The sequence below is a fragment of the Aotus nancymaae genome, unplaced genomic scaffold (assembly GCF_030222135.1).
Source record: "Aotus nancymaae isolate 86718 unplaced genomic scaffold, 86718_ANA_hifiasm-v0.15.2.pri h1tg000058l, whole genome shotgun sequence".
Taxonomy (NCBI): domain Eukaryota; kingdom Metazoa; phylum Chordata; class Mammalia; order Primates; family Aotidae; genus Aotus; species Aotus nancymaae.
In genome coordinates, this window is record NW_026988472.1 from 51,601,104 (window position 1) to 51,628,378 (window position 27,275).

Here is a 27,275-nt window from a genome sequence, read left to right on the forward strand (position 1 = left end):
GTAGCTCTCATGAATTTATAAATCCAAATCAATAGTTATTCTCCCAAGCTAGGGACTCACCCTCCTTATAGTTGCAGGGGGTCCCCGGCACGCCACATGCTAGTTAAAAAACCCTCACACTGACCCCAGGCCCCTCCCCATATGCTTGTACCCATTGGCCACCTACCTGTGGGTCTTTTCTCTCTGGGAGCCTCCTTGTTCTCTGTGTTTGGGACAGGCTGTCACCCTCTGTCAACTAGGGTACTTTGCTCTTAAATTATCCCTTCAATCCCACCTCCACCATAATTAAAGTTAAAACAGGAGTGGGACCTGCTTTTAGCCTGCAGTGTGTGGGCGTGGAGGGAAGGCACCCTGAAGCTCCTTGGAAGGAATGACGCCATACCTTGTCTGCTCACCTGTGCCCCAGGAAGGATGGCACTGGGAACAAGAGCCCCAAAACACAGGCATCCCCTCCTCCCTAAGAAGTTCAGCAGCGAGTCCCCTTCAGGGATTTCATCAATAAAGAAATTACGTTTTATGAAGGGAAGTTGAGAAGTCCCAGGAAGACTTCCTCACATTGGACTCCAGGGGTCATTTACTATTATTGTGATGGTCGCTGAGTATTTTTTGTCATTCAAGGCTACTTCTGTTAACATTGTAACTGTTCATTTTTTCCCCAACCTAGTAAGATTTTCTTTTAAAAACTTTATGGAGGTTTAATTGGAGTACAGTAAGTTGTACATATTTAAAGTGTACTGTGTGACCAGTTTTGGCGTGCAGTTACCCGTGACACAGTTCCCACACCCAGATGACAAATGTTCCCACAATCCCCAAAAGTTTCTTTTGCCCTCTGAAACCCCTGCCTATCTCTGCCCCCATACCAAGGGAACCACTGGTCTGCTTCTGCAATTACAGATTTCCTAGAATTTTATATGGAACCATACAGTATGTGTTTTTTTAATCTGGCCTCTTTCCTTGAGTATAATTTTGGGAACTCATTGATGTCACTGTGTGTACCAATAGTTTTTATTCCATTGTGTGGCTGCACCACAGGTTGAATATCTATTGACCTGTTGGCAATCTTGGCTTCTTTCCAGTTTTTAGCTATTATAATTGAAACAGCCGTGAATATCTGTGCATAAGTCTTCGTGTAAACATAAGCATTTCTTTCTTAGGTAAACATAGGACTGGACTGATTTCCTGAGGATTGTATGGTAAATTTATAGTTAACTTTTAAATAAACTGCCCAAAGAGTTTTTGCTATGTTAGCCTTTTATTACTGCTGTAACCCATTGTCACAAACAGTGGCTTAAAACAACACAAATTTATTGTCTTACAGTTCTGGAGGCCAGAATTGGTCTCAGTTAATAAAATCAAGGTGTTGGCAGACCTGTGTTCCTTTCTGGAGGCTGTGGGGAATTGGCTGCCCTTGCCTCTCCAGCTCCTAGAGTGGCTGGCACTCCTAGGCTCTGACCGCGGCTCCCTCTTCACATCTCTCTCACCCTCCTGGCTGCCTTCTTATAAGGACCTTGTGATGATATTGAGTCCACCCAGATAAGCCAGGGTCACCTACTCATCTCAAGATTCTTAATTAATTCTGCAAATTCCCTGTTGCCATGGAATTTAACATTCACAGGTTCTGGAGTTACAACCTGGATATCTTTGGGGGACCATTATTCTCTCTACTGCAGAGTGTGTTGTCACTGAGTTGTAAAGTTCAGTTCTTTATGTATTCTGGATACAAGTCCTTTGGGTGTCTCTATGTATGTATTGTAAATATTTTCCCTTAATCTGTAGCTTCCCTTTTGCTTTCTCATATGTGTCTTCTAATTTTGAAGAAAGCCCCTTTATCCATATGTTCTTGTATGGCCCTTGCTTTTTGTGTTCTCTGTATAAAACCTTCACTTAATCGAAGCCTCCAAAGGATTTTTTTCTCCTGTTTTCTTATAGAAGTTTACGATCCTAAGGATCAGTATTTTTCCCCAGTACAGATGTTTTCATACAGATAGGTATGATCTAGCAACACTTTTTAACCAGTTCATTTTTAAGTGACTTTTTAATTTATGCATTATCAGCAAAAAATTCTTAGGCCAATTCCCATACCTATTAAATAGAATTGCTACTGCCTGTGAATTATGCCACATGCTAATCAAGAGTTTCACTTTGCAGATGATCACTCAATTAAATTATCATTACTGATCTCTATTTTAAGCAATCATTTATTATTTTTTCTCTACAGTTCAAAAATGATAGCTTACAGCCACAGGAAGTGATATATCAAATAATTAAATACTTTTTCTAAGCCCATTAGTAGAAGCTTCTCATTTGAGCCAGTATTACTGACACACTTAATTTTATGCTTATTCATTTCAGTCCTTTAAATTCCTAAACACAAGAAAGCATTACCATTTACATGCAAGCTCATTTGTAAAGGTGAAAACAGTGACAGCAAAGTGCTATAGAAGTTTCTATCCTGTATATATAAAGCACAAAATATGTTAGTGGTTGTAGGGAAGAGCATGGTAGTGCTCACAGCATGTTAACAATTCAACATTTGTTGAAGAACAGATCATTGCACTTCCCTTCATTTGATGCTTTCATCACCATGTCTTCTCCCTCTCCATACTGCTAGGAATTTGTGCTTGGCTTGTAACATAGCTTCTACCTGACTTCTGTTTTCAGGTCTGAGAGGAAATTTCTTAGATAATAGGTCGTTGAGGTTAGTTAGCTGAAGGTAGCATATGGATAGGTCTTCAGGTGAGAAAAACATTCTCATTTACATAGTGATATATTCTTAATCACGGTTTTTTTTTTTTTTTTTTTTTCTTAACCCTGATTCGTTTTATTAATTGTTCTTTTTTTTTTTTTTTTTTTTTTTTTAGAGAAAGAGAGAGAGAGAATAGGAAGGAGAAAAAAGGAAGAGAGAGAGAGAGAATGGGGAGGAGGGAGAAGGAAAAGAAAGAGGGAGAGAGAATGGGAGTATTGCTTTCTTGCCCAGGCTAGAATGCAATTTAGTAATGGGTATTGAAAACCTCTTTTATACTGATAATTATACTTAATGATGTAATCAGGAAGGAGTAAGGGAAGAAGATAACAAACAAACAGCCAACCAATATTTAATTTAAACCTATGAAATGCTATGCGATTACTGAGGAGTGATTTACTTCCAATTATATAGTCACCTTTGGAATAGGTGTGAGGTGGTAATGTATGTTTTGTGTATTTGAAGTGGAGAGTACTATAAATATTTATTAAATTTACTTGTTCCGGGTCTGAGTTCAAGTTCTGAATATCCTTGTTAATTTTCTATCTCGTTGATCTATAGAATCGTTAGCTCTTCTTGTTGCATTGATCCTTTTGCCATTATGTAATGTCATTCCTCGCCTCTTTTGATCTTTGTTGCTTTAAAGTCTACTTTATCAGAGGTGAGAATTGCATCTGCTGCTTTTTGTTTATTAGTTTATTTTTACTCTCTGTTCAATTGGTAAATCTTCCTCCTTCTCTCTGAGTCTTTGTGTATTGTTTCATGTTAAGATGGGCCCGGATGCAGCATACCGATGGGTTTTGGCTTTTTATCCAATTAAAATATATGTAAGTTTAATACCAGCATTTGATGCTAGCTGGCTGTTTTGCCCATTAGTTGATGTGAATTTTTTATTGTGTTAAAGTTCTTTGCTTTTTGATATATTTTTGGAAAGGCTGATATTGGTTGTTCCTTTATATGTATAGTGCTTCTTTCAGAAGCTCTTGTAAAGCAGGCCTGGTGGTGGTGAACTCTCTAAGTACTTGTTTGTTCGCAAAAGATTTAATTTTTCCTTCGCACATAAAGCTTAGTTTGGCTGGATAGGAAATTCTGGGTTGAAAGTTCTTTTCTTTAAGGATGTTAAATATTGGTCCCCACTCTTTTCTGGCTTGTAGGGTTTCTGCTGAGAGATCTGCTGTAAGTCTGATAGGTTTCCCTTTATGGGTAACCTGAACTTTCTCTCTAGCTGCCCTTAGTATTTTCTCCTTCATTTCAACCCTAATAAATCTGGCAATTATGTGCCTTGGGGTTGGTCTTCTTGAAGAATATCTTTGTGGTGTTCTCTGTATTACCTGGAGTTGAATATTACCCTGCCTTGCCAGGTTGGGAAAATTTTCCTGAATGATATCCTGAAGAGTATTTTCCAACTTGGATTCATTCTCTTCATCACATTCAGGTACACCTATCAAACGTAAATTAGGTCTTTTCACATAGTCTCATATTTCCTGGAGACTTTGCTCATTCCTTTTCATCCTTTTTTCCGCATTCTTGTCTTCTCGTTTCATTTCACTGAGCTGGTCCTCGACTTCTGATATCCTTCCTTCCGCTTGATCAATTCGACTGTTTAAACTTGTGCATGCTTCGCGAAGTTCTCGTGTTGTGTTTTTCAGCTCCATCAATTCACTTATATTCTTCTCTAAATTGTCCATTCTCATTAACATTTCGTTAAACCTTTTTTCAAGGTTCTTAGTTTCTTTGCATTGGGTTAGAATAAGTTCTTTTAATTCACAGAAGTTTCTTATCACCCACGTTTGGAAACCTGCTTCTGTTATTGGAATACCGGTGTAATCTATTAAGCCTTGTTCCGTTACTGATGAGGAATTGCAATCCCCTGTAGAGGGAGAGGCATTCTGATTTTGAGTATTCTCTACCTTTTTACGCTGGTTTCTTCCCTTCATTATATATTTGTCCGTCTGTCGTCTTTATAATTACCGACTTTCTAACTGGGTCTCTGACGTCCAACTTGTTGATTCCCTGCGCCGAAATCTGAGCAATCCACTGAGCCGGCCAAAACAGCGGTGTTAAGATTGATGGTGCTTTTCTGCCCGGGAATATCCGGACTCTGCACCAAGAACTGGCGTGCTAAGGCACCAGCAAAACCGCCACGCCGGCCACAAGAGTCGCCCTGGCGACCCGTGGAGCTCCTCCACTGGGAATCTCGTGGTCCGTGAGCAACTAATATTCGTCTGAAAGTGTGGCGTCCTCTCGTTCTTTGCGCTTTCACTGGGAGGTACGTGCCCGAGCTGCTAATCATCAGCCATCTTGGATCTCTCTCCTTAATCACGGTTTTTGCAAGATTTCTCTTTGCTGGTATTTGTTTCAAAATATATTAATGAACTTATTTCTGATTACTGATTTATTTAACCTTGTAAGAAGTGTTTCATTGTCAGTTCTCACATTTTTCTTGGTGCCTAGCACAAAGTAGTACCCAGTCAACATTTGTTTAATTGAACTGATTGTATTCTGAGGATGTGCCATTTCTGCATACCTGGAATATCTGGCTTCTCAAGATTTTTCATCTATGATTTGAATCAATATTACATGTTATGTTTACTTGTGTGACACAGGATGGTCCCAGCTTATAAATATTTGTCTCAGAAGGGGCTCTATGCTCAGTCCTTGGAAACCTGGACTGAATTTTAATTTAAGGACAAAGTAAATTTTAGGTTGGTTTGGAGTCTAGTTCATACCATTACAAGTTTGTTCTTCAGTATCCACAGAATAAATGGAATAGCATATATAGCAGCAAAGAGCAGTGAGCCAGTCACAGGAGTGCAGTACAGTACTTATCAACCAAATTAAGCAAACCATACCATTAAATTTTGAACCAGGTAGGTGTGGGTTTTCTCCTAGTTTATAGATGGGTATTTATTCATAGAAGTTGGATGGAGATTGCAGAAAACCTAAAAGAGAGGAACGTATTTTGTGTTTTTGGACCTTGACAGCACTAATTTTGATTTCCTTTTTCTGTGACATACTTACCTCTGATTTTTATTCACACTCAGCCTCACTGTTCTATAGTTTTGGAGTGTTTCCTACAAATTACAGTGTCTTTCTGCTACACGTTGGGATAAGTATATTCATGAATTAGATCTGATAATGGCAGGCCTTGAGAATAGAGCAAAGGATAAAACCCAAGTATTTTAGCATCCAAGCCCACATAGGTGTGACAGTTCTCCAGACTTTGTTAAAGTTTCCTGATTGTATTAGGACATATTGTATTGCTCTAAAGAAATGCCTGAGTCTGGGTAATTTGTAAGAAAATGGGGTTTAAATGGCTTACAGTTCTGCAGGCTGTACAGAAAGCAAAGCAGCATCTGCTTTTGGGGAGTCCTCAGGAGGCTTACAATCATGGTAGAAGGCAAAGCAGGAGCAGGCATGTCATGTGGTGAAAGCAGGAGCAAGAGTGGTAAGGGGAGGTGCCACACACTTTTAAATGACCAGATCCTGTGTGAACTCAGAACAAGAGCTAACGTAACACCAAGGGGATCCCCAAGTCATTCATGAGGGATTCACCACCACGATCCTACACCATCCACTAGGCTCCACCTCCAGCACTGGGAATTACAATTTAGCATGAGGTCTGGTTGGGGGCAAATGCATAAACTATGTCATTCTGCACCTGGCCCCTCCCAAATCTCATGTCCTTCTCACTTTGCAAAATACATATCATGCCTTCCCAATAATTACCCCCAAATCTTAACTGATTCCAACATTAACCTAAAACTGCAAAACCTCATCTGAGAAAAGAAAAGGCCTTTCCACCTGCAAGCCTGCAGTATCAAAAACTAGTTATTTACTTCTAAGATACAATGGAGGTTTCTATGGGCATTGAGTAAACATTCCCATTCCAAAAGAGAGAAATCAGCCAAAAGAAAGAGGGTGCAAGGCCCCACACAAGTCTGAAACCCAACAGGCAGTCATTAAATTTTAAAGCTCCAAAATAATATCCTTTGATTTCATGTCCCACATCCCACATCCAGGCCACACTGGTGCAAGACGTGGGCTTCCAAGGCCTTGGGCAGCTCCACCCCTTTGGCTTTGCAGGGTGCAGCCCCCAAGGCTGCTGTCACTGGCTGGAGTTGAGTGTCTGCAGCTTTTCCAGGGTGCAAGCTGCTGGTGGATCTACCATTCTCGGGGCTGGAGGATCGTGGTCCTTTTCCTAGAGCTCCACTAGACAGTGCCCCAGTGAGGACTTTATGGGGCCTCCAACCCTACATTTCCCTTCCACAATGCTGTAGTATATGTTCTCAGTGAGAGATCTGCCCCTGCAGCAGGCTTCTGCATTGACATTTAGGCTTTTTCATACATCATCCGAAATCTAGGCAGAGGGTGCCGAGCCTTATTTACTCTTGCACTCTGTGCATCTATAGGCTTAACATCCGGTGGAAGCCATGGAGGTGTGTGGCTTGTGCTCTACAGAGCACCAGGATGAGCTCCCTTTGAGCCCTGACTGAAGCTGGGCATGTGGGGAGCAGTGTCCTGAGGCAGCTGGGCCCTGGGTCTGCGTCAGGAAACCATTCTTCTCTCATAAGCCCCTGGGCCTGTGATGGGAGAGGCTGCCTTGGAGACTTCTGAAATACCTTGGAGACCTTTTCTCCACTGTCTTGGTATCAGCACTTGCCTCCTTTTTAGGTATGCAGATTTCTCTAGCAAGTGATTACTCCAAAGCCTACTTGAATTCCGCTCCTGAAAAAGCTTTTTCTTTCTCTGCCACATGGCCAGGCAGCATATTTCCCAAACTTTTATGCTCTGCCTTCCCTTTAAATATAACTTCCAACTTCGTCATTTCTTTGCTTCCTCATCGGAGCATAGGCTGTTAGATGCAGCCAGGCTACATATAGCATGCTATGTTGCTTAGAAATTTCTTCTGCTAAATAACCTAGATCATTACCCTAGTTCAAACTTCCACAGAACCCTAGGGAATGAACAGAATACCCCCAAGTTCTTTGCTAAGAAATAACATATGTGACCTTTGCTCCAGTTCTCAGTTTCCTATTTCCATGTGAGACCTTGTCAGCCTGGACTTCACCATCCACATCACTATCAGCATTTTGACCACAACCATTTAACTGTTCTCTAAGAAGCTGCAAACTTTCTCTCATCTTCCTGTGTTCTTCTGAGCCCTCCAAACTCTTCCATCCTCTTCCTGTTACCCAATTCCAAAGTCATTTCCATATTTTCAGGTATCCTTGTAGCAACACGCCACTTTTGGTATCAATTTTCTGTATTAGGCCGTGCTTGCATTGCTGTAAAGAAATGCCTGAGTCTAGATAATTTATAAGAATAGAGGTTCAGTTGGCTCACATTTCTGCAGGTTATGCAGGAAGCATAGTGCCATCTGCTTCTGGAGAGGCCTCAGGAGGCCTACAATCATAGTAGAAGGCTAAGCAGAAACAAGCACGTAACATGGCAAAAGCATGAACAAGAGAGTGAGTTGGGGGGTGAGGTGCCACATACTTTTAAACCACCAGATCTCATGTGAACTCAGAGCGAGAGCTCATTCATCATCAAGGGGGGATGGCCTAAGCAAAGGATCTGCTCCCATGAGCAGTATACCTCCCACCAAACCCTGCCTCCAACATTGGGGTTACAATTCAGCATGAGGTTTGGGAGGGAATATACGTGCAAATTCTATTACTGACCATTGCAGTTTCTTCTCATAAACAATGACCTGATTCAGGGTCTTTTTGGTGTAGAGGTGGCATGGAGATTAGTTCATTCTAATTGGTTGTTACCAAAGGCTGGGCAAGGGCATGTGGTAAGGGATGCAGGAGTGCCCGAGGAATGTGGAATGGAGAATGAAGCTGAGCAAGGCAGGGGGCCCAGAGCCCAGAGAGAAGTGCCTGGCTCACCATCCACCTGGGAACATGCTAAGGGTTTGCTTATGGATGGCCAAGGTGGCTGGGAAGAAACCAGGAGGCAGGCCGGGGTAGGAGGGCAGCCACACTCATCCCATGAGTCTAGCTGGCGGCCCAGGGTCCTTGGTCAGCTCAGTGACTGTCTCCTTTAAGGGACTTGACTATATCAAGCATGCATGCAGAGTTTCCACCACCAGCTAGCGAGTCAAAATGTTTCCCAAGCCAATCCCATGGGATGCCTCACTTCTAGTGAGTCACCTCCAGCCTCCTACAACAGCCTCCAGTCAGGACCCACCTGGAGCCTCCCTTTTCCCACTGTAAAGCTTTCCCGCTCCCCCACTTGCTTCTGCCAAAGGCAAGTGCTAATGTCCAGCTCTCTTGCTATGTAAGCTTTGAATCAACAGCCTCTGCTCATTCTCATTTGAAGAGATTTTCATTTACCTTCACACATGTACAGTATCTTTATCACTCAGTGCCTCTTCATTTACCAGAATCTGGTCTTTTCGTGGGCTTCTCCTGTCTTACTGCAAATCTGATAATGTCTTCCTATGACACTGGGATGCTTTGAGCAGATAGACTCTTTTAGTCCCTGAAAAGGGGTGGTGTGGTTTGGCCTTATTCCTCACTTCAGGCTCAGACTGGCTCCCCTTTGCAGCCATGTGCGTGGCAGCGACTCTGGGAGTGAAGTGAAATAGCGCTGCCAACAGGATCTGGGCTCTGTGCTGTGTGCCAGGAGCGTAGAGAGCAATGTTTAACCACTGTTGCCCACAGTGACCTTCCAGAACTGTTTTTGTGGCCAGAGTTCTAGGGATTATTAAGTAAGCTTGGCTGTGTAAGAAGGTCAGAAAAAGCCCAAGGCAACCCCAGATATCAGAACTAGCCATTTCAGAAGGCTAAAAGCCTTCGTCTGTGAAGGGCTGGGTTTCCAAGCTTATGTAGTTCAAAGCTCAATTTTTAGGATTGCTGTACTACTGACCAAAAGTGGGTTTTTGGAATTGGACCCTTATTTTCTAATAATAGCTTTCATAAAGCTGGAAATGCTTAAACTGCAAAAGGAGGATCTTATGTTAGAACATATATATATAGCAAAGATGTAAAAGTTTTGGTAGTTACTCTCAAAAGAAGGTCACCAATGACAACTGTGATTTCATATGTAATGATTCCAGCCTAGAAAATATTTTTTTCTTGATTTTCGTTTAAGGAAAAAAGTATGATAAATTAATTAATCCTTGAATATAGTATATTCCATTAAGTTGTCAATGTTTTTATTCCAAGATGCATGTTTCTTTTTTTTTTTTTTTTGAGACGGAGTGTCGCTCTTATTACCCAGGCTGGAGTGCAATGGCGCGATCTCGGCTCACCGCCACCTCCGCCTCCTGGGTTCAGGCAATTCTCCTGCCTCAGCCTCCTGAGTAGCTGGCATGTTTCTTTAAAAGAGCTGGCTTATTAGGGCATCTCTTCATAAGCACTTTACCCTGGCCATGTCCGTGAGAATGCTTTGCATGTAACTTTCATTGAATTCTACATCTCATTTGATGTAGACCTAATTAACTGTGATTAACTGAGAACTCCAATTTATTGGAATCATTTGCTGCAACTAACTTGAGAAAGAATGGGGCATATTTAAGGGTCCTTGTTTTTAAATCTTGCTTTCATTACAAACACATTAACATAAGTCTGATTTGGGGGTGACAGAAGGAAATAGGAAGAGAGATATAACTAAGTCACAATAGGGTACAATATAAAGGAAAGTAAGTACTAGGATGAATTGCATCATAGATTGTTCTTTAATTTGTACTAGTACATTCGTATATGTACAATTGTTAGGTAAGATTGATATATTTTTAAAATCACAACTTTATAGAGCACAAGTCTTCCATGAAAACATAATGCCAGCTCTATTGCCCTCCGCTTGAGCAAACATTCAAATCACTGAGAGGGCTCTGTAAAACACACATTGCTGGGCCCCAACTCAGTTTCTGATTCTGTAGATCTAGGGTGGGGCCTGCTGTGTGGTTTGAAAGTTTGTTCTCTCTGAAACTCATGTTGAAACTTAATCCCCAGTTTGGCAGTATTGAGAGGTGTGGAGCCTTTAAGAGGTGTTGGGTCATGCAGGCTCTGCCCTCATGAATGGACCCTTTCATTCAGAGATTAATAGATTAATGAATTATTGGATAAATTAGTTATCAAAGGTGTGGGACTGATGGCTTTGTAAGAAGAGGAAGAGGCCGGCTGGGCGCAGTGGCTCATGCCTGTAATCCCAGCACTTTGGGAGGCCGAGGCAGGCAGATCATGAGGTCAGGAGTTCAAGAACAGCCTGGCCAGCATAGTGAAACTCCGTCTCTTCTAAAAGAATTAGACAGGCATGGTGGTGTACACCTGTAATCCCAGCTACTCAGGAGGCTGAGGCAGGAGAATCATGTGAACCCAGGAGGCATGGGTTTCAGTGAGCCAAAATTGCACCATTGTACTCCAGCTAGGGTGACAGTGCTAGACTCCATCTCAAAAAAAAAAAGAAGAAGGGGAAGAGAGACTGAGCTAGCGCACTCAGTCCCCTCAAGATGTGACGCCCTGTGCCACCTCAGGACTCCATGGAGTCCCCACCAGCAAGAAGGCCCTCTCCAAATGCAGCCCCTCGATGTTGTACTTCTCAATCCCCATAACTGTAAGATAGAAATGTCTTCAGAACTTACCACGTTTTAGGTATTCTGTTAATAAGCAACAGAAAATGAACTAAGACAGAGCCCAAAAATAGGTAGCTGGACAGTGTCTCACATCATACTGATGCTGCTGGTCCAGGGACCTCACTTTGAGAATCAAGGTGTTAAGGAAACAGCAGTAGAATATCTTAAATGAACAAAACTAGTGAGTTTACATTTTAAATAAATTCAATGATTACCTACTATGTACTGTCAAAATGTTTATCAAAATGACACTACCACTTCTATCAAAATGTACTGGATGCTGGGTTTTAAATTAAAGCAACTTCACTTCAAAATATGTTGTTTTCCTCACATTCAGAAACACTGCTGACTCTCTTTCCTCAGCTGCCACTAAGGTGCTCAGCACTTCCGAGGAAGCTAAGGCCTTGTTGGGGTGAAGCTGTCACTCAATGGGTGACTAACACACTTCCTGGTGGCGCCAGCCCTGCACTCACCTGCACCGTGGCCTCCATCTTTGTTCAAGCTAACTTGCATCTCCTCGGCCCTCATTCTGCACTGCAATGAGGTGACCATCACATAAGACCACTGCCCTCATTAAACCAGCTAGTGTAGGTGGCGAACCTTTTGGGCCTGATCTGTTTGCAAGGGCCTGGCCAGTGTCAACATTGGGAGCCTTTTTGGCAGCATAGGGGCTGGTGGACCTGCACCTACAGGCAGTTCTGCCCCTGTATCACTGCCCCAGCCAGAGTCAACATTGGGAGTCTCCTCTGCAGCAGTGTGGGGGCTGCTGGACCTGTACCTGTAGGCAGTCCTGCCACTCCGGTGCTGCCTCAGCTGAGCAGAAGGGAGTGCAAGTAAGGAAAGAAGCATCTGAGGAGTCAACTTTGGACATGGGCTTTGATCTTTATGAACAAACGTCTTTCGTAACATGATCAGTAAAGAGCTGAACTCTTGGCTGGGCGCTATGGCTCATGCCTGTAATCCCAGCACTTTGGGAGTCCAAAGTGGGAGGATCACTTCAGGCCAGGAGTTCAAGGCTAGCCTGGGCAACATAGGGAGACCTGTCTCTACAACAAAATTACAAATTAGCCTGGTCTGGTGGTGCACACTTGTAGCCCCAGCTGCTTGGGAGCTGAGGTAGGAGGGTCATTTGAGGTCAGGGCTGCAGTGGGATACCTCCACTACACTCAGATGAGACCTTGTGTCAAAAAGAAAAACTGAACTGTTACACACATACACAGTCAGCTAACATCTTTATAATTGTCAGATTGTGATCATTTGATTCTAACTCAAGATCAGCCTTTCTTGTAGTTTGTGTCTTTAAGGAGCTAACCTAGCTAACACAAAACACCGCTTTAGGTTTTTTCTCCTTTTTGTAATTGGGAATAAAAATTATGTTCAAGATGTATCAAGATACGTTTTGGGGAAAAAAACCATTAAGTCAATTCAGTTGTGCAAGATGCACAAAGTGTAACTTCAAAAGCAGTCATAAACTCAGGTTCATAATCCCTTACCCCAAATCTACGGAGCCAGATGTATTTAGGTTATTTTAAAACATATTAGAATTCATATGTTCCATGACACAGAACATTCTTGGGGGTTCTCAGGCAGCATTCGTAATCAAATCCATTAGTATTTCTATAGGGAAGTGGTTGAATAGTCGTACTAAGCATGATAAACATGGACCGTTAAAACCACCTCATACCAGCCCAGTACACATTTTGCAGCGTTTTCAGACGTTTTTGGGTTATAGAATTGGGAACAGAGGCTGTATTCCTCTGCAGCCCCGGCAATTAGTTAAGAAGTGTTTGCAAAGCTAGTTTAATGTATCTAGTAGGTGTGATGTACTGATGAATTCCAAATAATTGGTAGTTTTGTTTGCTTGTTTTTTTAAGCAAAATATTTGGTAGGAGGCACTTTAGTTTCTCAAGTTCAACAGCTGCTTGCTGTTATTAGCGTGTTAGTGTTAAGGGAGACAGCGGATCTTGTCAATTCCTCGTAACTCACAGTTAACAAAAGCATTCCCTAATGACTCCATATGTTGATGCTCAGACGTAACTCTGGGCCAGGCACTCAGACCACAACACAGATTATTTCACTTTGTGGACACAACTGCCTAGAAGGTGTGTGGCATGACTACGTCATTAGGATCCTATTTTAGAGGCAGGCAAGCCAAGGCCCAGCAGACTTATAAGACATACAGTATGAACAGGATCCTCATTTTACAAGTGCTTAACCCAAGGCTGCTAGCTTCTAGAGTTTCCAGCTAGAAAGCTGCAGAGCTGGGGTTTCCCCTCAAAACCACCAGGCTTTAGAGGGCCTGGCTTCCCTTTCTGGGCTGCCTGCCAACTCCCACACCTAGAGCATCTCCCCCCTACCCCCCCAGCTTATTAAGGCCACCCGCTTCTGCAGGTCAGCAGCTTTTTGTTAAATACATTTCTCCAGCAGACATCATATGTCAGGCTAAGAAACTTGTCCCAGGACATGCAGCTGAGCTGGCAGTTTTCTGCTGGTCTCTTGGGTCCCCAAAGCCCTAGGTCTTGTATGAACATGGGGGTGGGAGCAAAATCAGGTCTTCCCATATGTATTAATGTCAGTCTGTTCTCACACTGCTTTCATAAAGAACTTCCCCGAGACTGAGTACTCTATAGAGGAAAGAGGTTTAATTGACTCACAGTTCCACATAGCTGGGGAGGCCTCAAGAAACTTCAATCATGGCAGAAGGGGAAGCAGGCACCTTTCTTGCAAGGCAGCAGGAGAAAGAGGGGCGAAGGAGAAACTTGCAAACAAACACTTAAAACCATCTGATCTCATGAGAACTCTGTCAGGAGAACAGCATGGGGGAAACCACCACAATGATCCAATCACTTCCCTTCGTCTATGCTTGGGAATTACAGCTCGAGATGAGATTTAGGTGGGGACACAGCCAAATCATATCACCTTATATGCGCCTTAACGACAGTCAGCTTGAGGTGTTTTTGCCCTTAAATAATGCAACTCACGTTTATAAAATTGAAGATAGGTCCCCATTTGCATGGCAAGCAGGTACAGCTTCACTGAGATAACAGTGGTGGAGAAACCCTCACTTTTTATATCTTTGTTGGGTAAAACATCGACCACTGTGCCTCGGGTGGACTTAGCAAGCATTTAAGATACACTTTTAATTATAAAAGATGTTACTTGATTTGTTGCAATTACTCAACCTCCGCCTTAGAAACTAAGCCATTGGTCTAGGCTTCTTCCAGGCGCAGCGCTTCTGTAACAGTTGAATTAATTTAAGGCGCAATGCCGCCCATGCATCCTGGGAACTCAGGCTGCCTCAGAGGATGAAAACACACACCAGCTTTTGGGCCCAGCCTGGAGTACCCTGTAGCTTCTTCAGAGCTTCTCCCTTGTGGCCAGGCTGCTCCCCTCCCCATGCTGTCCTTGCAGCTGCTATGGAAGGTGCTCTCAACTGCCACACAGATTCCAGCTGGGGGGAGGGGAGTGGTCACAGTCACAAGGGATATTTTCTAACTCACCTAAGGAAGGTAATCATGTATGGGGCTCTAGCATGTTAAATATTACCTTTCCTGGTAAAAAGGACATTGAAGCAATGTTAAAAGCTGGAAGCTTGTTAGTAAACGGGGAAGAATATGCATCTGATGGCCTGGTGCAACTGTTTTACGCTCCTTTATTTCAGCGTTTTTCCTTTCACAGTGCTGTCCCTTTAAGTGTGCCATCATCAACGGCTGTAGTCATCATTTGACCTGAAGAGTTTAATTACTTGTTTAGATCCTTGCTTATTCCACGGATTTAGGATGATTTTATCTAAATGGTGAAGAAAAGTGTCTGTCTGCACAGTCCCCTACAGATTTATAATCCCACAGTTCTGTATCTTTTAAATTAAAAGCTCCATGACATTTTAAGCTTTAAATAAACATTGTTGAAAGCATTTTTAGAGGATACAGCTGTTTTTCTGCTTTTGTCCACACTCCTTTCTTCCTCCTCTTACACTTGCCTTAGCTCCAGTTCTGCGGAGCACCTCCATGGTCCTGCCTGGCCTCTGTTCCTTCACTTGGCTTTTCAAACCCGATAGCGGTGTCTCACTTGTTCGATGCCTGCAGTTTCCTTTTGTCAGTCTTCCGCTCTCAACTACTAGAACAAACACTCAAGGAAGTAGAACGTGCCGCCTCACTGCCAATCCGTCCATCTCCTTGCCCTGAGAGCCCTGGCTCTTTCTCCCCCTCACAGGGAAGAAGAAAATAAATGGAGCACTCATGCCTGGGTAACCCTCCCTTAGAGGAGGCTTTTCACCACTCAGCTGCTGAGGAGGAGGGTGGGCCAGCCCTTCCTTCTGTTCTGCAGCTTCTGTAGGGAGACATAGTGCAGGATGGGATCCAGGAAGGCTTGAGTTACTCAGGTTGTTACTTGAACTTCGACTTGTACAAACCAGCCCAGGAACTTTTATGAGAGTCTTGTCTTTTGTACTACCCCAAAGGGATTTGACCCCTCCACTCAGGGATCATGCTTTCACAGTCTCCAGTATCCAGACCGGTTGGAGGTTCTGAGGTTTGTTTGGTGTGTTGTTCAGCAAACTTAATGAGATATAGCTCGTGGCCAGGCGTAGTGGCTCATACCTTATTCCCAACACTGGAAGACTGAGACCAGACAATCACTTGAGGCCACATATTCGAGACCAGCCTAGACCGTAGGGCAAGGCCCCTGATGTCTACAGACAAAAAATAAAATACAGCTCCTGGTAGAAAAGCAAGGGAAAAATATTATAGTGCTGAAAATGAAATGGCACATGACATGCAGCTGTGGGTGGATTGGCCTAGAAAAGCAGAGAAAGAATAGAGAAGGGCTCTTATTGTTGCTGGTAGCAGTCAAAGCCAGAGCATCCATCATGAGACAGAAAGCCCAGGGTCTGCTGTAGGGAAGAGGGCCGCAGAGGGGTCAGTGCACAGAGGGAGCAAGGAGGATGGGGAGTGCAGGGCAGGGGCCACCCAAAAGCCCACAGAAGAGCCTAGTCCACAGCAACCAGCCTCTCCTGGACCCCAGTGTCCACAGGGTGGACTGGGCCCAGCCACAGACCCATCCCAAGGAGGAAGAGCCAGAGACTTCTGCAGGCAAGTGCAGCGAGCCCCAGGACCAGGAGAGAAGTGTGCACAGAGGCAGAGTCCACACCATGGCAGCCAAAGCAACCAACGAGCCCAGTCCTCTGAGTACAAGGCGGCAAGAGCCCTAGCCGATACTGTAGGTGCAGCCAAGGGGTGCAGTTTGGATGCTGCTGAAGGGACCGGGTACAAGGCCACACGGAAATCTTCTTTTCTCAAGATAGCAGCACTCTACCCTTGGTTCATTCAGGAATTTTGCAAATAGTTGGTAGATATGGTTGATTGCCCAGACCCTGTATCTATGCAGATGACCATTCACGTTCTGTGAGAAAGACTCAGGAGACAAAGCACAGGTGGCCCTACCATTGCCGCGGCTCACGAGATACCTTCCAGACCTTCTCCATGTGCAACACAGCGAATCCTGTCCTATGCTGCAGGCAGTCCTCCACATGCCTATCTGGGAGGACCATGTATTTTGGAGTTAAAACCTGCCATAACTCTTTTTATTTTCTTTTTTCTGTTTTTGAAGACATAATCTCACTCATGTTGCCCAGGCTGGAGTGCAGTGATGTAATCTTGGCTCACTGCAACCTCCGCCTCTCAGGTCAAGCGATTCTCCTGCCTCAGCCTCCTGAATAGCTGGGATTACAGGCACGTGCCACCATGCCTGGCTAGTTTTTTGTATTTTTAATACAGATGGGGTTTTGCCATGTTGCCCAGGCTGGTCTTGAACTACTGAGCTCATGCAGTCCGCCTGCCATGGTCTCCCAAAATGCTGGAATTATAGGCGTGAGTCACCGCACCCAGCCTATAACTCTCTTTTAATAGCAGTTCATACCCTGCCAGCTTTCAAAATGCATCTAAGCAATTACAATCATGCATGCCTATGTGCATGTAAACATGTGAACACACATAGGAGTACGAAGACTTACATGCCTCTTGGACGCACACAGCCTTCTTTATGTGTGTACATTGCTTCAGTGTGTCCTGGGTATCACAGATACTATCTTATAGGGGGAAAAATATTTAGGGATGATTATTATGTTTTTCATGTCATTGTGGGACAGTTAAAGGCCATTGTGGTCGCCAGCTCTTTTCAGGACTTACTGTTGAGTCTAGTTGTGCAAATTCAGGGTAGACTATGTCCTGCTAATGCTGCTCCACGCCCCGTGGGAAAGCTTCAGTGCTAAATCTACAACAGGTGGTCAGTCTCCTAGCGGAATTTGAATCCAGATTTTTGTCAGATGGGTCTGTGTGTCTTCTTTTTAAACCAGGTATGAACAGGTTTATTACCAGCCTCTCAGGTTCAGGGACTGCCTCTGTGCCACCGCAGACTGGAAGACAAGGCCTCTGTCCAGGCTTTGGCACACAGCCTTCTCCTTCACTGGGGCCTTGGGAGGACTGTCATCAGGCAACTCTCAGCTCCATGAAGCTTACCTGGTTTTGAAATTGTACTTGGTAGACACTCCTCAGTGTTGGAGTATTTCTTTTTATCGTGTATAATGCCTCCTAGCAGGTCAGTTAGTTGGTTCTTCAGTAAAGTGATCTTTCTACGCCCATGCTGGAGACAGTGAGAGTAGAGAAGACAGCTAGTGTGTCACAAGCACGCCCTAGGAGGCTGGCACTGTTCTGAGAAGGTTACTTATGTGCCCTGAAGTATTCAGTCTGCAAAGTAGGATTATTTCACTTGAGTAGCACCATCAGTAGTATTCGTATTGGTAATATGAGTGCTATTAATACTATGTGTATATTAAATATACATACAGAAAAAGCACATGAATAGAAATGTAGTGCAATGTAGCCTATGTTAGTGGTACTGGTACTATTATGAGCAGTGTTCCTGTTCACCTTGTGTCAGCATGAGGAAGGCAGGCCCCTGCAGGGCCACTATATTTCTGAGGCTGTGCCCCGAGTAAGTGCCGAGCTGGGAGTTAATCCTCAGGTCAGCTTTCACCATCCCATGACACAGCCTGTGTGTCAAATGTTCTTTTCTCCCCTGGGAGCTTCACAGCAGCATCCTGGCCAGGCATGGTGGGGGCTCATCCCACTGGGCAGTGGAAATGTCCTTAATTCTAGTGAGCCATGCAGTGGAACACCAAGTAATGATGCCTTGTGCTATCAGATGGAATTGACCATTCTAAGTATATATTTAGATTCCAATATGCACATTTAAACAGAAAACAATAATACAGATTTCATTTCTCTCCTGAGTTCTAAATTTCCATCCAGATCACAACTCCAGACATAACTCCAGCAGCCTTGAGAGGAGGCTGCCCACAGTATAATTTAGTAAGAATGACCTGCAAACCTTTCCCCTGCTCACTTAGGTCTCCACAAAGCCTTTGTTCATGGAATGCGACCTACACAGTGGATGTTATTGTGAACCTGATACAGACTTACTGTTGATACAGTATGCACTCTAAAAGTCTCTTTTTTTTTTCTGCAGATACTGAACGGCTCTATTCAGTGGTGTTTCAAGAAATATGTGATCGCTATGACAAGAAATACAGCTGGGATGTAAAGTCCCGGGTTATGGGTAAGAAGGCATTAGAGGCGGCACAGATTATAATAGACGTCTTGCAGCTCCCGATGTCCAAAGAGGAGCTGGTGGAAGAAAGCCAAACGAAGTTAAAGGAAGTGTTCCCCATGGCTGCGCTCATGCCAGGTGCGGTTGCCTCGCTGTTTGAAGGATTAAGTTTGTGAATATTAGCAGTGGTTTTGTAAATCACCTTTACAGTCTAGCATAGGGCATGCTGAGTTTGTCCTCTTTTCTTTAGTCTTGAAACTAAGTTGCTCCTTCGTGCTCCTGAAAGAGTTTGGCTGATGCTGTGGGATGCTGTGATTCAAATTTCTCTTTAAAATCTTCTTAAAATAATATGCATTAGTTTCAGTGACTTCTGGGTTCCAAAAACATTTGAGTATTGTTTATATTGCTATCTATAAAGATTATGTTAGTGACAGAATGGCTTCAAAGTTTAACTGAATAGTTTTGCCTTTTTCTTTTCAAAATCAGGCGTAGGATTAATATTTCAGCAACTATTCAAACTTTAACAAATTGATAAGCAGCTAAATCTCCCCAAAGACACTTAATTTAAAAAACAAGTAAAAAGCCTAATTCATTTTTAGCCTGTGTGTTTGTATGCGATTTAGCCCTTTCTTTATTTGTGTCCAGTTTTCTTCTGAAAGGAAAGACATCTTTGTTACCTCCAGGCTTCTTAACTGACATTCAATCAGAACAGGCTTGCCTGCTGCTCCTTGTTCAAGAATGTTCTAGATTACAGACCTTGAAAATAGACTATTTGAAGATTCTTCTGGGATAACAGGATGAATACTCTGTCTTTAGAATTTCTGGTGCTAGGGTAGGAAAAAAAACAGCAGTTATATGAGTAATCTTTGATTTAAAATGATATTAATATGAAGCATACATACTTTTGAAATGTATGTTATTTATATATATGTCCAAACATGTGGATATACTATTCCTGGGAAGCACACACACACATGCAAACACACACCCTTTGTAATCACTCTGTCTGCATCCACTGCAAATGGTAGTGTTTGTGAATCTCAGGCATGGGTACAAGCACCGTGATATTCAGTTTTCTGCATCTAGTGTCTGTACCATTTGCACATGAAGTTACCCTGACAAGTCTTGGTGAACACATCTATACAGTTACCATATAAAAATTCAATTGTGGTAGGAAGCATGTACACACAGACACACACACTAAAATTTACCATCTTACCTATTTTTAAGTGTACAGTTCAGTAGTGTTTTAAATGTTTGGTAGCATTTTCCAGTGAAGCCATCTGGTCCTGGGCTTTCCTTTGTGGAGAGGTTTTCTTTTATTACTGATTGAGTGTCCTTACTACTTACAGGTGTGTTAAGATTTTCTGTGTCTTTATTTTTCCCCCTTCTCAAAATCATCAGGGATTCTCTGTCTTCATGATTCGGTTTTGGTAGGTTGTGTGTTTCTAGGAATTCTTTCATTTCTTTTAGGTTTTCCAATTTATTGTGAAAGGATATGCCAACAAATGGTATTCTCCTTTAATTATTTTTGTGACACTGGTTATAATGTTGCCTCTTGCATTTCTGATTTTAGTCATATGAGTGGTTTTTTTTTCTTTGCTAATATAGCTAAGGTTTGTCTATAAAGTTACTCTGTGACCAAGCATCTCTTCTGACTTAATATACAAAGCACTCATGATGTATGAGGCATGCATGTGTCTTATTTCTTCCATATCCCCCCAAGCCTTTCACATGGTTTTCCTTCTACATTTTTTGTTCTATATCCTAAGATATACTTGAAATATGTTCTACTGCAATTCTTAAAAAAAAAAAAGTTTTATCTAGCTAGTCTGGTAGTTTGGCTGGAGTGCTAGTGAATCTGTTTTATGGAATCTACTTGGTGATCCCATCAATGTAGTGTCTTCATTTGGCCTTGTAAGCGAGCTGGTGTCAGATTAAGTGAGGTGCTAATCATAGAAACTCATAGAAGGTGAACAACTAGCCAGGAACTAGTACTTCAGAGATAGTTCATTTCTACAGAACTTATCTAGATGGCTTTCTTTTCTTTCTTTACTACTTTTTGACCTCTTTTTTTTTTTGATTTGACAAATCCTGTTTTTTGGCATATGATTTGTGTGTGCATGTGTGCACATGCGTATACTTACTTTTACTAGCTGCACAATTGCGAGTAGGAACTTTGATACTCAAAGTCTGTCTTTGAAAACGATCCTATCTACATACCGTATACACAATTAACTGTGCTTTGACAGAGCAGAGCATGCAGAAGACTTGAAGAATATTAAAAAATGCACAAGGTAATCCTGGAAATAAGAAACTTAAAATCATGCTGGGATGCTGGCTCATATGATGTGCAGGGACAGCGGTCGGTTGATGTGCCGCTTTGATATTCTGAAACAAGTTAGGCAGGATAAGACAAAATGATTAGAAATAATACTTAACCTTAAGGGAAAGCAGACCAGAGGAGGACAATGTTGGACTGGATGTATAGAGCAGAAAGACAGGCTGAGCCTAATTCTGATCCAGAAATGTGCTCTTCCTTAGGGTTTCTGCTCAGTATTATGCCAGTCACAAAAATGAAAATAAAATAGATCTTCTGCCTTGAAAGAACAGTCTTGGAGACCTAGTTTCTATTCATTTTGCACTCCTCCCACCTCCTCTTTTATCTTCACCCAACCTGAATTCCCCTGGGAAGGTGGCCTTATAGTGTTATTGCTCTGGTGACTAGATTAAGAGAAACTTGCTGCTGTAGTCCTCCTTCTTGTAGGTATTCATTTTGCTCACTTAGTACTTTGTTTCTGTTCTTAAGCTGTAGATGAAAATATAACCCTTGACTTTCTTTTCTTTCTGAAAGTATTTTCTGGTAGGGTATGTTAGGTTGTGGAAGTCACCTTGAGCTCTTTAGAAAAGAAAGCTGTCTGTAGGGAGGGCTTGTTAATTCAACATCATTCTTTTATTCACATGGTTTCAAAATGACAGCTGAGCCCAAGGAGGTATTTAGCCAGTTAAATTGCAAGAGTGAGTGGTAGATTACCAGGGGAAGCCTCATCATGTTGCAGGGGCTGTCTGCTGTGATTAGGCTGCAGGAGGGTGTCTGCCTGGGTCAGTCACCAGGAAATAGCCTGATTGTGCTGCAGGAGCATGTCCACCTGGGCCAATAACCAGGGAATCGGTCTGATTATTTTTGTGGGGGTGTGTCTGCCTTGGCCAGTCACCAAGGAATCAGCCTGATTATGCTGCGGGGGTGTGTCTACCTAGGCCAATGACCAGGGAATGAACCTGATTATGCTGTGGAGTGTGTCTGCCTTCGCCAGTCACCAGGGCATCAGCCTGATTATGGTGCGGGGGCATGTCTGCCCGGGCCAATCACCAAGGCATCAGCCCCCTGATTATGGTGCAGAGGTGTGTCCTTGGCTTGATCATGGTATAGGAGTGCGTCTTTGCCCTGATTATGAAGCAGAGGCAAGTCTGCCTGGCCATGGTGTAGGAGGGGTCTTTGCCTGGGTCAGTCTAGCCACTAAGAAGAGAAGGTGGACCTAATGGACTTGAAAGACGAGGCAGAAAGGCCCTGATGCACTCAGACATCAGCTGCCTATTTGCTATAGTCACGTTTCTGGAAGGCCCTCTCCATGAAAAGCTGGGTGGCCTATGATGTCCTCAGTAGGAAGTCCTTTTGAGCAGTTAGTTCTGTAGGTATTTCCTACATGGCTTCATGCTTCAGTGGAAACTGTCACTTAGCCAAGGCTTAAATTACCTTAGGAAAATAAATTGTCTTTTAAATTGTGGCACTAAGTTTAGGGAAAAAAATACATGTGGTTCATCTCTTGTGAGTTTTGTAGGGATTTAAAAAATAGGTACCATATTACAACTGGCAATGTATGTCACATTACTTAAAAAAAAATCTTCACTTGGAATATCAGAAAATCTTGTTCAAAACATAGCCCATACTGGTTACCTTCATTATATCTTGAACAAATCCTTTCAGTAATGAATTCCTTTGGATACATGAAATTCTACATTTCAGTATAACTCAGCGAGAGTAATTTGGATTCAAAAATAAGAAGAAAGTTGGTCCCCCAGGAGTTTTTCGGTTGTCCTGGCTCTTTGCTTTACCAGGCATTTTCACTAAGCATGAGATTCCTGGAGGAAGAGCCCCGGGTATGGCATCTGGGCCAGTAGAAAGGAGTGAGGTGGGCCTGAGTCCAGTAGAAAGGAGTGAGGTGGGCTACGTCTGATTCCCTAGTGATCCTGCCCCTAGGGACAGTCTGCCTTGCAGATGTGCTCCTCAGCCTGGTGGGCTCTTCCCTGTATCTCTTGGTCCTCACCGCCTGCACCAGGCTGTCTGGCGATAACTCCCTGCCCTCTACTTTCCCCCTCTCAGATGATATAGAGCAGAAAAAGCGAACTAGAACCCTGGCCCCCTGGATAGCTGTGGGCAGGTGCCAGAGCTCCCCTTAGGTGGCTGAGGGGAGGGAGCAGGTGTGGCCTGTGCAGTAGAAAGCATGGGTCCAGTCCCAGCTCTGAAGCCCAGCATTCCCCCTGCTGTCCAGCTCCAGTCCCCTCAGGACACTAGGAATACTGACTGACATGCCCACTGTGGGGTACAATGATCTGAATGTATCCCCCAAATCTAGTGTTGAAACTTAATTGCCAATGTGATAGGATTAGGAGGTGGAGCCTTCAGGAGGTGATTAAGTCCTGAAGGTGGAGCATCGTGGATTGGATTAGGACTGTCATGAAAGGACTAGAGAGTAGGGCTTGCTCTTCCATTCCTCTGCCACCTGAGGACACAGCCTTCCTCCCCTCCAAAGGGTGCACCAACAAGGTACCATCTTGAAGCAAGGAGCAGCCTTCTGCAGAGACAGACCTGCCACTGCCTTGATTCTTTACAAAGTATCCAGTCCTAGATATTTTATTACAGCAGCACAAACAGCTGAGACCTGAGGCATTGCTATAAGACAACCTTGGAGTGTGTATGGTTACACCTGGCCCAGTGAGTCATTCCTAGCAGGCACTTGTGTCATCTTCTAACCCAGGAGGATCCAGTCCTCACTCTGAATCCCACCTTGAGGAGTTAGTAAGGTCGTTCTCCATCCCTTCTCCGCTTCATTGAAAAGCACACACCAGCCATGGCATGGACATGAAGCACATGACGTGGGCTCTGGTCCTGTTTTCATTCAAGCTATGTCTTCCTCTTGTAAGTAAGCCTTCCTCCTCAGGCTTACTTCGGTAATTATGCTTGTTTCCATCCTTCTGCTTTTTTTCGTTTTAATTTTGTTCTTGGTTTATTTTCTTACACCATTGTCTTCCTGACTGCTAACAGATACACCCCCACCCTTTCCATTAGAAGCATCTGGCAGGAAGGCACGCATCCTCTGGAAGTCAGCTAACAACTTGCCTCTTTCTTCTGAATTCTTGTGCATGTAGTGCTGAGCAAGTGCTCAGGCGGACACAGAGGAAAGGTCTCTTTCCTAATGGAGCGTGTCATCCATTTGGGGAGAGGGGACAGGAATATCTACAGCATCCAAGTGAAAATCCATGGTAGGATATCGTTACATGTCAAAATGAGAAATTCAGGAAAGAGTTGCCAAAGGGATATAGAATTAAGTAAAGCAGGATATTCTTGGAGCAGTGGCTGCTCCTGCAGTAGGGGGGTGACCTCGGGGAGGCCAGTGAGACCATAGAGATATGAATGGGAGAAGCCATTACCAAAGGAAAATGGCACACGTGGAGGATTCCAGTCAGCCAGTGAGTTTGCTTCTATAAAGTATGAAGCCAAGCTTCTCATGGCTCACAAGCTTCAAAGAGGAAATGTGGCTCTATGAGTTAACCTTCTTATTCCCCAGCTCAATGTTTGCTTTCTGGATAGGGAGAACCATTGGGATTTTTAAAAGGAGGCATGTTAGAGTACAACCTGTACCTGGGGAGAATCCTCTGGGTTTTTGGCACATAATGCTTGCAGCCTAGAAGAGATGGGCCAGATTAAGGCCAGGGTGATGGTTAAAGACACACACCCCCTTCACTGGGCTGTGCGGTGCCCAGACCGAACATAATTTGGAATGTGTGTGTGAGGGTGTTTCTGGAGGAGATTAGCATTTGAATTTGTGGATTCAGTAAAGGAGATTTTCCATCCCAATGGGTGTCTCAGGGTACACGTCATGTTTTACATCATGAAATTTGTCATAGAGGAATGAAAGGATGGTGTTAAGTAGGGAAAATATCCCTTCAGGATAACAAACCACAATCATGATATGCTTTTTTTCCAATTAGAGACAGAGTCTCTTTCTTTCTCCCAGGCTGCAGTGCAGTGGCGCTGTCATAGTTCACTTCAGCCTCGAACTGCTAGGCTTAACCAATCCTTTCACCTCAGCCTCTGGAGTGGCTAGGACTGCAAGTATATGCCACCACACCCAGCTGACTTTTTTTTTGTTTTCTTTGTGGCAACAGGGTCTTGATATATTGGCCAGTGTGCTCTCAAACCCCTACCTCAAGCAATCCTCCTTCCTTAGCCTCCCAAAGTGTTGGAATTACAGACATGAGCCACCACACTGGTCCTTTTTTTTAATTACATAAATTATACTTGCTTCACGCAACTCAAAAATGTATAGCATTAAAATTGGAAGCCCTTCTAACTCCCACTGCCTGGAGGTAACCATTACTCAGTCTTTTTTCAGGGTACCTCATTTCAGCCCTTTTCTTATGATGCCTCTGTGTTTGTATGTAGACACATACACACACAGATATGCTCACCTACATGCACCTTTATGGAATGAGGCCACTGACATAATTCACCTAGATGCAAAGCAAGTACATATAGACTCATGGGACAGAAATTCCAAATGTTTTAATTAAATTGTTAGCCAATTTTTTTTTAAATAGGTCTAAGAAAAGTGAGAACATATTTTTCCTAGGCTCTTAAGTGAATTGTCATTGTGGCTCCCTAAAATGCTGGACATCCATCCCTAGGGACTAGAAGGCACTCAGGGTACTTCTTGCCTGGGAACACTTACAAGGTTGCATTAGTCTGCAGCAGTGCTAACATGATTCTTGTGTCAAGGGCAGTTTCCAGAAGACCTCAGCAAGCTGTGCTGCTTTGGTTTCTCCTTAGTGATGGAGGTATTGTGCTGTCCAACACCCTTACAGTCCTGTAGATTTTCATATGTCCACATTGACACACTCACATCTCTTGTTCTGTCTCTTATACCATTGGGTTCAGGGCCAGATGTTACCTTTAGGAACCAGAAAGTATCCAGGTCAGCTTCCAGGCCAGTAAAGAAGCCAGGAGAAAAATTACAGCCTTTGGTTTAGAGGCCACTCTGATTGTCCATTACTTTCTAAGTCTGGGCAGTGGGGCTCAGTATTGAGGGACAGTATAACACCTAGGTGGCAGGAGCCCCACAGAGAAGAGGGGCCCATTTGTGTACATGTCACTAACTGTGTCTACACCTGCCTGTCATTGCTGGCCTCCCCTCGGCTAGATTTCTCAGCTGAGTGCTGGGGCTATGCCAGTTAGATGTACCCAGGATGTTGGGGCTTTGAGTCTCACTAGGATGGACAGTACCTAGGAACCCCAGAACATAATCACTGTGCCATGTTCAGAAAACATGCCCCTTAAGGGTATTCATGCCCCTTGTCCTTGTTGGTGTCCACTATGGTTGTGTGGACTCACAAGCATTGAGGACTTGCTGCATGTCATGTTCTCAGTGCTTTCACTCATGGGGTTGTGTGTCAGCCTCTTGCCACCCACTAAGATGCAGTCACTCTTAGCACTCCCATTTCACAGGGAATGGCAGGGAGGGCTGCAGAGTTCAAATTATTTGCCCGAAAGCATACAGCCTCTGATTATGGAGGCTAGCCTTGAACCCAGGTGGAGAATGAAGAGTCCAGACCTCTTAGCCATGGTGCTCTACTGCCCCAGATGATGTGGCGGTGACCTTTATGTTGAGGTAGAAAATATCAGAGTACAAAGGGGAGAAGATGTGTTCTGACACGCTCCACAGGGCTGAGCCCTTTTAAGGCCATATATAACCTTATAGCAGATTTGTACACTGAACTCAGAATTTGCCAATGGTGGTAACCTTCGTCACATGGGGAGAGCACAAGATTGTATCTGAGGAGGTGGGGTCTGGCCTGGTTGGGGTGAAGTGGGGGCTAGTGGGACCACCCGCATGGTCGCCTCCAGCCTCTTCACTGTGAGAACACAGGAGCTTCCGGTGTTGAAACTGGCTGTCCCTGTAAGACTGACACGAGATGTGAGGCATATGATCAAAGGGTCACTTACCAGCTAGCTCGAGGGAAGTGGACATTTCATGGATGTCCCACATTTTAGAAAATAATATGAAA

At 43.6% G+C, this 27,275-nt stretch overlaps 1 protein-coding gene across 3 annotated transcripts in view; it reads left to right on the forward strand.

The window, feature by feature from the left end:
* Nucleotides 1-27,275, forward strand: part of PUDP (pseudouridine 5'-phosphatase) — a 343,821-nt gene that overhangs the window by 23,494 nt on the left and 293,052 nt on the right. For all 3 annotated transcript variants that reach the window (XM_064364540.1, XM_064364539.1, XM_012437567.2), the window contains exon 2: nt 18,852-19,070. In XM_064364540.1, the coding sequence (XP_064220610.1) occupies nt 18,852-19,070 (219 nt within the window). The remainder of the gene's footprint in view (nt 1-18,851; nt 19,071-27,275) is intronic.